Genomic DNA, 16,468 nt, shown 5'->3' on the forward strand with positions numbered 1-16,468 from the left:
GAAAATGGACCATGCTTACGTGACAACGAAAAGGAATTGGTATCACCAACCCTATGCTCTTGGCACTTAACTACATTGAAAAGAAGCCTTTTCTGGCACCGAAAGCTCCTCTTAGAACTGCAAACCAACTTCAAAAGCGAGATGACATAGTAGTTACAAAGCCAGACAAGGGAGATGGTGTTGTCATTATGGATAAAATCCAACTACACATGCCTCTTCAAAGAAGCCTTGAGCAATGACAACTCAAAGTTCACTCATCATAGCCAGGACCGACCCATTAGAAGAGGAAGACCACGGAAACGTTACTGTCCACTTCTAGAGAAGGAACGAAACAAACACATTCATGTGTTCGTTAGAGGAGAAATCACAAGATAACAGCCAAATGCCTTGCTACATTTACTGTGCTACAAGCGATATGTTGAAGATACGTAATTTTACTGTCATGCTTGGCCCCCAAGTGGCTACCTCCTTTTTTGATGTTTTGAGCTCAAAACATTCCTCCTTAAATTTCACTATGGAAACTGTTACAGACAACACCTTTCCTTTTCTGGGAATGAACTTTGCAAAGAATGGCACAATACTCAGCACAAGTGTCTACAGAAAGCCAACGAACACTGGCTTCACCTGCATTATGATAGTCATGTTGACCATCGCTACAAGGCTGGCCTATTAAGAGCAATGCTACACAGAGCCTATCGACTGTCGTCAACTTGGAAAGCTTTCACAGATGAGTGCGAGATTCTCAAGAACATTTTCGTACAACTTCGCTACCCAACTAAGTTAATTTATTCAACAATTTAAAAGGTATTCATATACGACCAAACCATCGGCAACAGGTTCCAGTGTGCCTGAAGAAAGCTCCAGCGAGGAACCCATCACAATCACCATTCTGTTTAAAGACCAAAGATCAGCCGACAACACAAGGAATCAGCTACAGTCCTTGAGAAGTAAAATCATCAGCGAGCAATGCATTGTGTACCATTTTAATAAATGTGGTCTATGTGATATGGACTTGATGTTGGATACACCAGTCAACACTTACATCAACATATTGTTGAACACAGTACCCTGAATTCATCAATAGGAAAGCACATGTTTAACACAGTTTTAGACTAGTTTTAATTAGCAACTTCAATATTGAAAAAATACTGCAACAAATTTGATTGTCTTATCCATGAAATGCTAATATTCAAGATCTCAAGCCAACTTTGAACATGCAAATGGACTCTATCTGTGCAAAACTATTTACATGAGATCGCAAGCAAACATCTATTATATTAGTTCCACTAATTTATATCCGCAATAAAACTGTCACTTTTACCTCGATAATGATGTCAGCAACATCAAAACATTGAACAACAATAATTTTATTATAATCTTCTGTGGAAGTTTTTCAATACACCACTAATCAAAGTTCATCACGTCACAATTCATTCAAGTGACATTAACAGGGCATTATCTTAGGCAATAATTGGCCAGTAGAACAATAAGTTGATTATCTGCATAACCATGTTTTTTTTATATTGCAAGTGCAGCATTTAGTCTACTGACTACAAGACTGATGTTTGCGTAACTTAAGCAACAATGTATTACACTACAATGGATTGTACATGTATTGTCCATGTATCATAATCATTGGAATCTGAAACCCATGGAGGGTGGGTTAAAACATATAATGGCCTGGCTTGAGCCTGCAATCTAATCGGAAACCAGTATCTGTGCAGCGGTCAACTTCAAAAAATTATGCAACTTTGATGAGCTCTAAACCTGAGCCCAAGATATATTCAGGTGATCCTGTTCAGCAGATTCCTTGTTTTGACCGTAACACGGATGTCCAATATCAAAGATGTACGTAACCAAGGCTGCTGATGCTTTGGTCAACCTATAAGCTGCAGTATGGCCGCCATGTTGTGCGACATCATCATCGTAGGGCACATGCTTGCGCTTCATGCTGCTAGCCATGTTGACCATGAAAAAGAGATGCACGGTTTTCTATTTTTATGCATGCATGTGGTTCTGTTCCTATGGTTATGGTCTCTTGTGCTCATCGGACATAATGTTATATTAATTTTATGTTGTCAGTAAAAGCATTGTTTATGGGTTTGTTATGAAATGATGTCATTTACCAAACCCAACCATGCTGCCCCATCTGCCATCACTTGAATTTACATTTTGACCGTTCTGCATGACACATCTTACACATGTTTTTAGATTTTGTAATTCTTACCGTTTAATTTCCTGCAGGAGGTACTGAAAGCTGTAAAGCATATGAATTTTGGCAAGTTGAAATTTCATGACCAGTTAAGAAAGCAGAAAGACAAAGGAAAAGTTTTTCTTGGATTTGGTATGTTCTTTAATGGGGTGAATTCATAAAAGCAAGGGTGAATTTATAAAACAATTTTTTCCAAAGTCAGTATCAAGAAATATTAAGCCTTTCAATCAGTGACAGTTTTGTTTGGTTTAAAATAGAGCTCAAACCCTTCTTGATGGTGCATAACCAGTACTGTGTTATGACTGAGCCCATATAGTGTCCATAGAACAGTTAGCAGAGTTCTAAATACAGTTTTATTTATTTACAACATTCTTTTGCACTATTGTAGGATAGGAAAGTCTTAGGTAATGTTGATGGACATCCTTTTAATATCTTTCTGTTTCAGAGGAGGAATCGATTAACTTTGCACCAACATACAGATACAAACGAGGTAGTGCTGAATACATCTGGGAGAAAGTCAAGAGATCAGGGGTACTTTTCATTAATGTTATACTGCCGTTGTTAGATGCCTGCCATTCTAATTTGTCAGTTAATCCTTGTAACTGTTGCAGGACCAATTAACTAGTGACTAATTACTAAAACCAATTAACTAATGACTAATTAACAATTAGATTATGAACTTGAGATTTCTATGAGGTCATAGTTGATGAGGCTGAAGGCCAAATTATCACCTCATAGAAATCAAGAGCAAATAATCTAATTGTTTTAGTAGAATTCTTACTAAAATTTACTTCAAACAACGGTTTCAAATTATTTCTTGACATATTATTAAACTTTGTGCCTGAAAAGGATCGCTCGGATTGAATTGTCATTTAAAATTTAAAGTTGTGTGTGCACACACATCAGTTTTTTCAATAATTTCAACTTTTGTAAGCGTCAAGACACCGTAAATTTCCTTTGTTTAGACTTCTCAGGAATTTAATTATCCATTTGCATCAAAATTTTCCTCCAAAACTTTGGAAAAATGAAAAAGACATCATTTTCTAGACGACCTCCAGCCACTGCACACTAATGGCTGATAGTGTTCAATGGCTGAGCCAATCAGATTACAGCATTTGCATTAGTATACTAGTAGAATTCTGCTAATTAACAATTACACCCGTAGCCTACAAGGGCTACAGGTCAATAGCCCATGAGGCGAAGCCGAATGGGTTATTGACCCGTGGCCCTTGAGGGCGAAGGGTCTAATTGTTTTAGTATCACCCAACTAGTCGGACAAAAAAGGCAATAATAAAGTTAGCAAATGCAAGTTGAATAAATATTTATTTGGGAATAAAACGAAAGAAAGCGTAATGCTCAATTGCGCCAATTTTGCTACTCGAGGACTATTAGTAATAGTCCTCTAGTAGCATAGCCAATCAAAATGCAGGATTTGCATTAGTCCACTAGTTGGGTGATACTAATGATGGATATGTTGCAGGTGCTGATGAATGTGCCATCTTGGTGTGACAGAGTGTTGAAGCACTCTTTTCCACAGTCTAAAATCAGCTGTACTTCATATGGTTGGTGCATAATTCTAATAACCATTCTCAGAAAGTTTAGTTCAAATAGTTAGTATGATATCATGTTATGTTACTGATCATAACAGGGAAATAATTATTCGAGCAACTGTAGAAGTGTAGCTGAACTGCCATATAAGTCTAAGATTGAAAATTAAAATGAAGAATTACTGATCCAGAGCCAAGGCCACTTTCATAAAATTTGATGTCCCCTTTGTTGACTGACTGACTTAACTGAGCTAAACAAAGGTTAAAATACTATGTGATATAGCTATAATAGTGTTTTTAAGGGTCAAGACCATAGAGCTGCTTTGAATGTGAGTTCACCAGAAGTTACATCTGGAATGGAAAGATGTTAGAAGACCCCTTCCTTTTTGTTCCTCGTTCTCTTTTCTTTACAGCTCCAATATTGTCCCATTTCCAAAGTTGAAGTCACCGTATGCCTTGCTTTCTATTTTCACACTTAGGCAATATTAAACCTGAACTATTAGATATTGTGCTATTATGCACAACATCACAGACTATGCAATCCCACCAAAGAAACAGATATTTGTGTGAATGTCAGTAGTAGAAGTACTTGGGTTAAGTGGCCTTGTCTAATAGGAAGATGTATGTTTTGGGAAAACAATTACAGTTACTGGATTTCTTCCAGTGTTTTCGTTTATAGTCCTTTCAGACATGGTGGAAAGGCTTACCAAAATCAGGGAACTCAGATGTTCTCTATGCACTAATGAGTGCACATTGATGTGAGATGGCAGATAGCTAACGTGGCACATATAATCATCTCATATCCAGCAAACACCAGTGGAGTAATTGTTTTATTAAAACAGCCCCAAAATATAGAAAACTAACAACTAAAACTACATGTACGCTTACCATTTTTGTAGGGCATGGTATAATGGCTCATATACCATGATAGCCAAGTCACTGAAAACTCTTGAATTGCCTCATCCAACAATCCTGTTTTTTTTTAATAAAAGCTAGTAATATATGGCCAGTATACATTTGTCTGGCTATATACCCTGTGAGATACTGATGACAGTCGATAGCAATCAATGATCAATTGATATCAGTTAACTAGCAATTATCGATTGGTATTGATCGTTGTTAATTGATTTCTGATTATTCATTTTGATTGATTGGTTAGGCCAGGCTCCCCAGGAGAGTTCTCCCCTCATGACAGACTAAAAATGTGGTTTTAGTGTGTGGATGCCAGGCTGTGACAATGCGGTGCTTCCTAAACTCTTTGCAGAAACCTGATGACAATGTAATACTTGTTTTTGTTTCTCATTAAGGCTGCACTACAACCATCAAAACAAGCGACCACTGGCCTGTTTTCTGTACTTATGATGTGTCTTTGCCTTTCACTGTTTCACCAGGTATTTTGAAGTAATAACTTAAAACATGTTTTACCAGATGAACCAAAACCTTTGTTGTTAATACACTAGGATGTAATCAGTGGTATTGGATGTTGTTCAGTGGTTTGAGTACGGATCCTGTGACCTTTCTTTGATTATCTAAGTTGAGGGCTGCACTTAAACTAACCTTAAAGTGAGACAATCCCAGATATTACAGGGTGTAATTTGCAGCTCAATGTAACCCTTCACTTAGTATACATGCAGCCAGCATTAATGTAGACTAATCTTTTGTACATAGCATAACACTTGTGATGTTAACAAAGAAGTAACTAAACGTAGGTACAAAACATTTTAATTACCTTAATTTTCCCTGTACATAGTTCTTATTCTTTTGTTTATATCTTTCATGTTTGTAAAATTTTATATTTTGTGTATAGTAGGTCCACATCAGCCCTTCGGCTGCCAAATCCCCTCTACAACCTACTTATCAAATAAAGTTTACGTACTTACTAACTTACTTACTTACTTACTTACTTACTTACTTACTTACTTACTTACTTACTTACTTACTTACTTACTTACTTACTTACTTACTTACTTACTTACTTACTTACTTACTTACTTACTTACTTACTTACTTACTTACTTACTTACTTACTTACTTACTTACAATGCGCTTGAAAAGGGTTAATGGCTGAACACAAGGAGACAAAATATCATGTTGCCATAATGTTTCCTTTAGATGACAGTATTCCAAAGAGTCCCAACTCTGGAGAGTGCGTCATAAGATTTCATGCAATAAGAGGAAAGGTAAGTGAGATATGAAACCTGTTGCAGACCAATTTTTCAACTTTGATTGACAGTTTGTTGACAGCAAGTTGAAACCCCTTATTCCATATTTGCCTAAGGGCGTTGTCAATCTCCGTTGCAGTTTTTACAAGTTCAGGCTTTGCAAACTTGGTACTTTTATTGCTATGATACCACTGATGTCAATCAAACTTGCGTTTTTGAAACGTTCAATCAATCTTCAGTAAATTACCAGAAATGAAGTCAGACTCAGTGAGACAGTGAAGTGCCAGCTGTTCAAAGTTGGAAAAGGCAAGCCACTAACTTAGTTCGAAGTCGACATTACAGTCAGGTTTACAGGGCCGTCCATTAAGCCACATTCCTTCTTATTATAGTTTTCTTTATAAAAATACGCCTAATTGGTCAGTTTAAAACATATCTCTTGATGGCACATTTGACAGCTAGAACTTCCAATTTCTCTTACCAGTTTTTGTTTTCTTTAGGATTTTGAGAAATTCGGATTTTACTGCACAACGTCCTAGAATAGTGGATTAGTTGACGTGGTGAATTGATTATATGGAGTCAAACTTTCAATAAACAACCACTTAGTTTCAGCTGTCTTGCACCAGTTAAAAAACTATACTTCACTGGTTCTTATTAATCTACACTACGATTGTACTTAGGACTGAGTGCACTGTTTTGTTTGCCCTCCTTCCCCCTCAAGTCATATTCTGGTGTTGTCCAAATTTGAATTTGTTCAAGTCAACCTTTCAGATGGCTTGCAGCAGATCGAGGCAAATGGTGCTTCACCTAGAGGGGCCCTCAGAACTACTACTAATAGACATCTATTTTGTCGTGCCTTACAGATAAAGACTAACAGCAAAACCCAATTTTACATTGAATTTCACTCCACATGTTTGGAAGGTAAGCTAAGGACCAAAGTGTTATAAATTATAATTCTTTATTGAGCTCGTCGATATAATTAGTTTTAATTCTTTATTTATTCATTTATATATATTTTTAGGATAAAAAATAGAGATAAAATCAAACAACATTTCGATCTCGCTGAGATAATTTTCAAGTTTAAAAAAAGGGATTACAGATTTTTGGAGACAAAGGTGTATAAAAAGCCAACAGACACCAGATTATTATTATATTATGAAAGTCATGTTGATGAGCGATATAAACAGTCACTGCTAAAAACAATGCTGAATCGCGCTCAACTTCAGTACCCTGTCTTACTCTTACAATCAACAATCAGTGATTTTGTTACCGCAAAAGTTTCAGGAGATTTAAGATCCAAACAGATGTGTGACGAGAAGAAAGCACCTGTCAGAATAACGTTACCATTTAAAAGAGAAGGTCACTCCAAAAACCGTGTATTTTTTTCCATCACCAATAAAAAGTTCACATTGAGCTGAATTACTCACCGTTGTTTTAGCTTCTGAAATGGATGCGATCCCAATGAAAAAGAAATGAAAAGTTTGACACCGGGAACCGCCATTTTAAAAGGATCTTGGAGGTCAGGCCGGATATCCATGACGTCATTCTGTTCGAGAATGTGTTTGTTCTTTTGAGCTTTAGCATGTCTGCTCTTGAAGCCAGAACGTGCTAGTGATTCTGGGGATGATAATAATCAAGGTAAATGGAACGATCGGTTGGAAAATGCTCTGTGGTGTACTTGTGAGAGATGTGCAACCATGCTGATGCAAAGAGAATGTGTTTGTTGCCGAGTAGGTCACCGAAATGAAAGGTACATTTTGCAGTACAATTGCAATGGACGCAGTTAGCGGAAGAGGAAATTTATTTTTAATTGTAAATTGCTTTCAGAATTGATCTGGTGGCTTAAGTAAATCCCCAGTTTAGTGCTTTTGATCTGATTTGTCTCTATTTTTATTTTACTGTTGCTTAAATGCGGAGGGAGTTCTAGCTGGCATCACAGAAACTGACAAGTTTTCAAAGGTGTGTTTAAATCGGGCAAATGCTTTCCACCTCACAAGTCTGCGTTTTTACTGATAAAATTTGGATACATTTTGCTCATGCTCGTACGTGTTTGCCTAGGTTTCTTTACACGTATGTACTATGTGGACTCTTGTGAAATACGCAGTGACTTTACATGTAAGGTGCGAAGTGAAATCGACGTCTTTGACGTGAAATGTGAAATTGACGACATTCCATATCAAGAAAAATTCTGGGTCCCCGACAGGAATCGAACCCATGACCTCCCGAACACCGGGCGGGCGCTCTATCCATTGAGCTATGAGAACTTATGGAGAACAAGGTCATTTAACTGAGTTCATATATGACACCAGTATGCAGGACACCTGTCATTTAACTGAGTTCATATATGACACCAGTATGCAGGACACCTGTCATATATAAACTCAGTTAAATGACCTTGCTCTCCATGAGTTCTCGTAGCTCAATGGATAGAGCGCCCGCCCGGTGTTCGGGAGGTCATGGGTTCGATTCCTGTCGGGGACTCAGAATTTTTCTTTGTTCCATGCTCGTGTCATGTTGATTAATTCACCTTCACATTCCTTATCATTATCTAAGATTTTTTGTGCGAATTGTAATTTATATTGTTGGAAAGCTAAGCATATGTAATAGATTTTGGATAGAAGAAAAAAGTATGCACAACTTTTACACGCGTAAACAAGCTGAAGGAAAATTGACTCTGTGAGTGTGTTTATCCGTATCGCATGTGTCGTGCTTACTTGCCTCGTTACTTGACAAAGCATGCAGTAAAATTACAGCTTCATTTTTTACTGTAGATTTGCTTTCATTAGCAACTGTAATTCCCAAAAATAATGTGAATTAAAAAAACTGCCTTAATTGATGATGAATCATGGTGATAAACTTGAAAACAAATTGTAACACATTTCAGACAAAATGTTATTTACATGCGGATATCGGATTTCGCTATAGCAGAACTTGTTATTGGTAATTGTCGATATATAGATAGGACTGATGTACAATTAACTACCTCTTCCAATGTATTTCAAATCAAATTAGACAGCATTTAAAATTTTTAAGTATTTTAACTCATTCCTGGCTGTCAAGGCCGATTATTAGACACGCTCTGATTTTGATCCGCACAAGAGATTTATAAATAAAAAAGAAATACTTTTCGATAAAAGAAAACCGTAGCGAGTTAGTCTGACTTGTAATTTTAAAGAAATCTGCAGGGCATTTGAAGTTCCCACGGTACCCTAAGAAATTTAATAAATCACTTCCAAAAAATGCGTGCAATCGCTACGCATCAATGGACAGGAAAACACGAAAAACCTAGTGCCAGGCTACGAAAAATAATTAATTAAAGCTTGCAACATGGTAGCTTTTTTATAAATACTGGTAAGACTGGTGAATGAAGAAAAGAATTTTATTTAGCCATTTTCCCTGTTATTATAGAAAAAGAAGTGGTAAACTGGTTATACATGAAAAACCCGTGATTCACGCCGTTTTAGCGTCTTTTTCGTGAAAATATATTAAGCCTGAAGGGTAGAAAATTTTTGGCGACTAAAATACTTGTGCTGGCGACCAAACTTGAAAACTTAGGGGCCAGCTGGACCCAAGGTTTTTTCTTGAAATTCGAGCCCTGTAGTCCAGCGAGGAGCTTCAATTTCTTGCGCGGAAACAATATTTACCAAATCAAGTCAATGACAGTTCTGCCGGGCAAAAATAGTTTTAAAAATGAAAAGTATAATTGATAGCTACCTCTTTTCATTCCTTGCGATGCACCGTTTGCTTGTAATGCGTACCTTTACAAGGGCCTTCCGTTGAAAAATTGTCGGAAAGCATTTTTCTTCAATGACCTCTTTCTTGTGTTTCCACCCACAAGTTCAAATCGGTATTCAGTTTTGAAACAGTCGTCTGTGAAATGCTCATTGGACACATACACATTTTCGAGTTTTTTTGCATGAATCTCTCATCCGATCCCGACGTAGCTGTTCAAACCACTTCTTTGGCAATTTTTTGTTCTTTGCAGGCAAATTAAGGAAAGTCAGTCCTCTTTCCCTTCCCTTTTCAGTTTGGGTTTTACAGCCCGGGGTCGAACATTTTAGCTCGCAACTGAATAAACGAATTTAGAACAGAAAGGAAGAGCTTCAGCCTTTGAGCTTCGCGCCAATTCGGATGGAATGACATCACGGATATGCGGCCTGGCCCGCAAGATCCTTTCAAAATGGCAGCTCCCGGTGTCAAACTTTTCACTTTTTCATTGGGATCGCATCCACTTCAGAAGCTAAAACAACGGTGAGTAACTCAACTCAATGTGAACTTTTTATTGGTGATGGAAAAAAATACACGGTTTTTTGAGTGACCTTCTCCTTTAAGGATCAGAAATCAGCTAATTCTGTGCGAAGAGGTTTCTATCAGTTACGTTTTGTAATGCTTATTGTATAGTTTGTATAGTTCTATAGTGTGATCGTCCGGGTTAGGGCGGTTCTGAAAAGAACTGTTGTTGGTGACTGACGTTTCGACAACCTGAGTGGAAGTCATCTTCAGAGTCGGTTTCGATCCGTCTACTGTTAGTCAAATTGGTCGGTTTTTGGTCGGTCTTTTGTTAGTCAAATTAAGTCGGTCTGTTAGAAGTCCGTTTGTCAGTTTCGTTTCCGTTGTGGATAAGTCTTATCCATGATGGAAACAAACCCAACAAACGGACCAAAAACCGACAACTTTGGCTAACCATAGACGGATTGAAACCGATGACTTTGACTAACAATAGACGGATCAAAACCAACCAGTGACTGATGGCAAACGAGTCTTTCAGCGAATACCATCATGGCTAAACTGACCAATCCTGTTCAACGGACCAGACTTATAACATCATTGACTGACAAACACTATTCACTTGACTCTGAAGATGACTTCCGCTCATGTTGTCAAAACGTCAGTCACCAACGACAGTTCTTTTTGGAACTACCCTAACCCAGATGATCACACTATACGAACTACTAATACTCCTGGGTTCAAACCATTTACTATGCTTAGTGTATATTGACATATTTTTATAGCTTTTCAAATTCTTACGTCTTATTTTACTCATATATGCAAAAAATTCAAATCACTTTTTTAAAACTTGAAAGGGATCTCAGCAAGAGCGAGACGTCGTTTGATTTTATCTCTGGATTTTAGTTTAAGTTTATGGCATCCATAAACTGATGTTAATGAGACCTGAGAGACTATATCTCAAAGTCAGGCACACACATTCTGCATTGTAACACTTTATTTCAGAGACATGTAACACTATGAACCTCGTGTCATGCTCATAAGTAAATCCCAGTAACATAGGTAACATGCCACCAATTCCTGATCTCAAAGTCCATCAGGGATTCCCAGTTGAAAACAATCACCCCCTTTGGATATCACAACAAACCTTTCATTTCCTAAGTAAAGCCACTGTTATCTACATCTGTAAAAGACAGTGTATCAATGGTTCCAGTCATGTCTCTCACATGTCCACCTCATGCCCCTGACCTCTAGTCAAGCACACGCTCCTCGTTGTATTCAGTCTTCTCGTTTGTGCCGATCCTTCGCACTGATTTTTCTTTTACCCTCCCACCCTCCCATGACTGGGACCCTTGCTCTACACATCTGAACCCCTGATACTACGCGTTAGGACCATCTTCAAGCGAATAAACAAAATCATTTAGATCTATAGAAATGTTCATCATGAATAAGGCTAATAATCTGTCTTGCCCCCAAAAAAAAAAAAAAAAATGGGGGCAAGCTTTGACACTACAATTCAGAATGTCGTGTATAGATACTGAACATTACTATTCCGCTACTTTTAGAAAAACAGTTATCCATATATATTTATGATATCATTTGCTTAGTATAAAATAATAATAATAATAATAATAATAATAATAATAATAATTATAATAATTATACCATTAATGGCCATAGGCTAGGGTTATCTGTCTCCTAACAAGCCTTAGACCTTACCGTTCAGGGTGCAATGAACAGAGACTGTATTTTGGTGACTTTCTGTTGTTTGTTATTAAAGGACGGTGGCAGGGAAGTGCACCCATTAGCTGCACTTTACCCCACAGTAAGGCTCTAGCCCACTGGAGACAGGTCCGGAGAAATTGCTTATTCCAAGGTGGCTACCCCCGGTACCACCTGATCTGTACTCCCCCCAGGACGGGCTCCCCCTCCTGGTTCCCTCAGTCCCCCGGGACTGTGGGATATAGGCCTCACCCCTGGAGGCAGGTCTGGAACTTTTATTCCAGGGTGGCTACCCCCGGTACTACCCCCGGTACCACCCGATCTGTACTCCCCCAGGAGGGCCCCCTTCCTGGGCCCCTACTCCCCAGTCGTCCTTCACTGCCACCCAAATTTTAACCACAGCCAGTGTGTTATTTCCTAAATGTAGTATCGTTAGTGGAAGCTAAGACCAAGCCTCGAAAGAGGGTCATTAATCCTAAAATGTGTTTCAAAGAAATTACTTAATAGAATTGATTGATTGATTGATGGATTTATTGTGCAATCTTGAGATAAGACACATACTGATTCACTCTGTAGTGAAATTAATGTGTGAGCTGGAAAGCTTAATTCACACAGTGCAAAGGGTCCGCGTGCACTAACTCTACCACCGCCCTGGACTGCGAAAGCGAAAATTCGGAAGACTTACTTGTATAGCATGTGTAGCGGATTACAATTCAAGAATGACTATTTCTAGCGTGAAGATAAGGGATAAACGTGTCTTGGAAAATGTAAACTTTCGAATAACTCAGCATTTTAAAAGTTGTTCTTTTATGGGTCTTTATTTTAAGCTTAGTTTTTTTACTTGTTAGCTCCCCGTACAATTTACATGTAAGTTCTAGATAGACAGCAGGTAAATAAAATGACGATCAAGAAGGAGAAATTAATTGCAACTTGTAATATGTAATGATGTTAAGAGAGAGTAAAGGAAAATGTTATGTTTGTTGTTCTGACAGTAGACAACGTTTTATTTGCCTCATACTGTATATATATTGAAGTTACCAGAGTTGTTGGTATTGGCTGTTGGTCACCATTTGGTTATGTATATTTATCACTGATACCTGTGCTTTTTTTTCTTTTTGTTCGTTTGCTTTTTTTAAGACATGGTGAGGACAGAAAAGAACAATGTGGTCGAATCTGGAAAAAAGCACTTCAGTGAAAACAAGTCAAGTGGAGACTATTCGTATCCCGAGTGGAGTAAGGCAGTTATTCCTCAAGTAAGTCGGAAATTTGGTTCTTGTGACCTATTATCAGTGGGGACATTTTAAAACTCACCATTTTCCATCAATCTCAATGTCGTCTTTCTTAGCTGGGTCTGTAACGGTGACCAAAATTGGAGATCTCTTATTTTTTTTTTTTATCTTTTCAGGAAGTCATTTCTGGCATTGGTGGCTTTTGTTTAATTTCTGATTTTAAAATGAGCTTGGCATAAATTGGGTAATCTTTTACTAAACAAATAGCCCATTTCCAAGTTGCCGTAAGCCTCTCTATCAAAGCGAGGCCTGGTCAATAACCATTCATAAGAAATGACTTTAATTTGCATGGGAATGAAATCTCATTTTCATATGAAAGGATGGACACCAAGATTCGCTTTGAGAGACAGGCAGAAGGGTAATTCGAAAATGGCCTAATATTCTCAGCATGGAAAGTGGATTTTATGATGATTCTACTACACCATGCTTATCCTTTTGCCAAAATTGTAGACGGTGTCCTCTAATCAAATGGCCCAATTCTTCCTTTTCCCAGAAGGAAACCTGAATAATCAGCAAAAGAGCAATTATTTGTTGTAAAATAAATAACTCAGATTTTGAACGAACTCTTTTTACTGTTTTGTACTTTTATTGGCTTTGTAGTGCATTTTAATGTTTCTGTTGTTTTTTTGCATGTCATAACAATTTTTTAGGTTTAATAATTTCTTCAGACCAAAAGTGACAGAAAGTCACTGTACCTTCCATACATTTATCTTGGTCTACTTTTAGATTTCTAATAGCTAAAACGTTTTTAGTTCATTAATTCTCCCTCTCTCTTTCTCTCTCTTTCATTCATTAGCTTCATCCCATAATATCAGATTACAGATACCTTGAGGAACAGCATCTGTTACTGGCCATCAAGTCTGTAGACAACGACGAGTCTTATGGTAAACATTGTTCTGATCATGCAAAGTTATGTACAGGGTAGTATGTTCCTGTATGTTTAAATGTTATGCTGGGATGTGTACCAAAACTGTGTTAAGTGTACCACTTTCATGCCACTTATTATTCTTTTTGTTGGAACCTTGAGGTATTAGTCCAGGCATTTTGTAATCAGACCTGCTACTAATTGCAACAGAAGCTTTCTCATCGTAAACCAGTTAGAAATAACCTATACATTAACATACTAAAAGTCTCTAAAGATTCAAGCGTGGGAAAGCCTGAAAATACGATCAACGTCCAACTCGCTTTCTGCTGCAACATGAAAATGAGGCTATAAACAGGAAATTGCTGTTTACGGCTGTTTTATCGGTATAAATCATGCCTTTCCTTTAAAATTAAGAACATACTCTTAGTACAATGTTTCCCGGGCCTTAATCTTAAAATAAAGACCCATAAAAGAACAACTTTTAAAATGCTGAGTTATTCGAAAGTTTACATTTTCCAAGACACGTTTATCCCTTATCTTCACGCTAGAAATAGTCATTCTTGAATTGTAATCCGCTACACATGCTATACAAGTAAGTCTTCCGAATCTTCACTATCGCAGTCCAGGGCGGTGGTAGAGTTAGTGCACGCGGACCCTTTGCACTGGCCACAGGCTGGAGAACGCGGCATACCATTCTTACAGCAGATGCACCTCATAGTGCGGCAGTCAGACAAACAGTTGCATCTGATTAACTGTAGAAGTGAGTCTGGCGCAGGCGGTAGGTCCATCGCAACAGGAACCAATTGATCGCCAATTACTTTCCATCCCCAGTCCTCGATCAACATTTCTGCATGCTCCCCCTGCCACTGCTTTACATGTAAGTAGACGCGCAGGCTGTGGAATCGGGCTGCTGCTGCACTTGGGAGGAGATTCTGTGGCTGTATATGAGATGTCTTCGTTGGACGTTTCTCAAAGTACCGCTGATACCTGAGAGAGTAAAGACCAAACCCTGGCTTTTCACCGAAAAGTGCCACGAGTGTTTTTTCACCTGCAGCAACAATGTCAGATACAGCCGAATGGCAGCTGAACGTGTTAGCTTGATCTCTGAAGCATGGTACATTCTCAAATTTCTTTAGCGCCGTTGCCTTGCCAACTCCATACAGGCGCGAAGTGGTGTCGCAGCCGGTCATGGCGTGAAGAAACAGGAGATTCCTGCAAACTTCCCTACCAAGCTGATCTTTGACTTTCTTCATATACCAAACTCGTGCCCCTCTCGCGTTTGCCTTTGGCTCTGGTCTAAAATAGAGATCACAGCCATCCTCAGAAGCATGATAGCACAAGAGGACTAGCAAATCTGTGTCGTCCCCTACAAGAACCGTGGTCTTCGTTCGGGCAGACTCTACGGCAGTTTTCACTATAAGTAGATCAGCGTCACCATCGGAGTGGTGTGTCACGCAGCCTGCATTCTGTAGAGCCTGACTCAGCATCATTAAAAAGCGTTGCTTGTTCTTGGGGTTAGAGAGAAAGTTATCTTTCTTTAGCGTGATGGACATGCTTTCTGCAAAGGTGACAGTGGCAGCAACCTTCCCTGATGCGCGCCTCTGCTGTGTCATAGCTTTAGTTGACCAACAGAAATGGAGACTGAATAAAATGAAATGTTACACGGTAAACAAAGATCAAGGAATTGCATTCAGTCGAGCTTGGGACGTGACGAAATTCATTCCACTCGACTGAACTTTGGCACGTGACAATTTTACCTGGAAGCGTGAGACAACACACGCAATCTGGTCATTTGCCATCGAAAAGAAGAGGAATTGCAAAAGCTTGGAAAGCTCGACGGTACAGGATCCACAATATATTTGAGATACATCCAGATGTATTTGAGAAACGTATTTTGTTTCAGTGGACACGAAAATACTTGACTTTACAGCAAACTTGATAACACAAGCACGGGGGATTCTATAAATAATAAAATTGTGATGAAAAGCGGCTCGCAGTTGTAAATAAATTTCACTTGTGTGAACGAACCTGGGTTTATTTTTAAATTGTCAAAGATTTCATCAATAAAAAATATCTGTCTTAGTGATTGCCCTAAAACTTGTGAAAGTATTTTCGCGTTGAGTATTCGCGTTCCGCGGTTCGCATATTAAACGACAAACAATTTGAGGTTGAACTTTTCTGTCCATTTCAATACAGTTTTTAATTTGCAGATGAAGTTTTATATCGTTTGCTTATTCAAGCGGAAAACGAGGTTGAACATTTAAAAAAGATCATAAGCGATAAGGTAAAAATAGTGTTCACTTTATGGTCTCGGCAAGAATTTGATGCCGCCTTGATAAACATTGGAAAACTTTCCGCCATTCAGCTGCGAATGAGGCTATCTTATTTTAACTTGGTATAATCTGTGTCGTTTGCACTGCTCCTGTTGTGTGAATTATAAATTATAT

The 16,468-nt window shown here is 38.3% G+C and overlaps 2 protein-coding genes and 1 long non-coding RNA gene across 5 annotated transcripts in view; 1 reads left to right on the forward strand and 2 right to left on the reverse strand.

The window, feature by feature from the left end:
• LOC145491918 (phosphatidylinositol 3,4,5-trisphosphate 5-phosphatase 2-like) overlaps positions 1-16,468 on the forward strand; it is a 77,051-nt gene that overhangs the window by 40,893 nt on the left and 19,690 nt on the right. For all 3 annotated transcript variants that reach the window (XM_081471216.1, XM_081471217.1, XM_081471215.1), the window contains exons 19-26: positions 2,245-2,344; positions 2,658-2,743; positions 3,693-3,774; positions 5,067-5,150; positions 5,872-5,939; positions 6,782-6,839; positions 13,005-13,120; positions 13,953-14,040. In XM_081471216.1, the coding sequence (XP_081327342.1) occupies positions 2,245-2,344; positions 2,658-2,743; positions 3,693-3,774; positions 5,067-5,150; positions 5,872-5,939; positions 6,782-6,839; positions 13,005-13,120; positions 13,953-14,040 (682 nt within the window). The remainder of the gene's footprint in view (positions 1-2,244; positions 2,345-2,657; positions 2,744-3,692; positions 3,775-5,066; positions 5,151-5,871; positions 5,940-6,781; positions 6,840-13,004; positions 13,121-13,952; positions 14,041-16,468) is intronic.
• LOC145491928 (uncharacterized) lies at positions 11,987-12,998 on the reverse strand. Its single transcript, XR_014049898.1, has 2 exons — positions 12,161-12,998; positions 11,987-12,041 (listed from the first exon to the last, which is right to left on the reverse strand). It is a non-coding gene; the product is annotated as an uncharacterized LOC145491928 (long non-coding RNA).
• Positions 14,051-16,007, reverse strand: LOC145491923 (uncharacterized). Its single transcript, XM_081471225.1, has one exon. The coding sequence runs from the start codon at positions 15,632-15,634 to the stop codon at positions 14,606-14,608; it is 1,029 nt and encodes a 342-aa protein (XP_081327351.1). The 5' UTR covers positions 15,635-16,007; the 3' UTR covers positions 14,051-14,605.

The sequence above is a fragment of the Orbicella franksi genome, chromosome 7 (genome assembly GCF_964199315.1).
Source record: "Orbicella franksi chromosome 7, jaOrbFran1.1, whole genome shotgun sequence".
Lineage (NCBI taxonomy): Eukaryota > Metazoa > Cnidaria > Anthozoa > Scleractinia > Merulinidae > Orbicella > Orbicella franksi.

Bases quoted from the DNA above. Each gene is read 5' to 3' on its own strand.
- LOC145491923 (XM_081471225.1), bottom strand. From the start codon at position 15,634: ATGACACAGCAGAGGCGCGCATCAGGGAAGGTTGCTGCCACTGTCACC.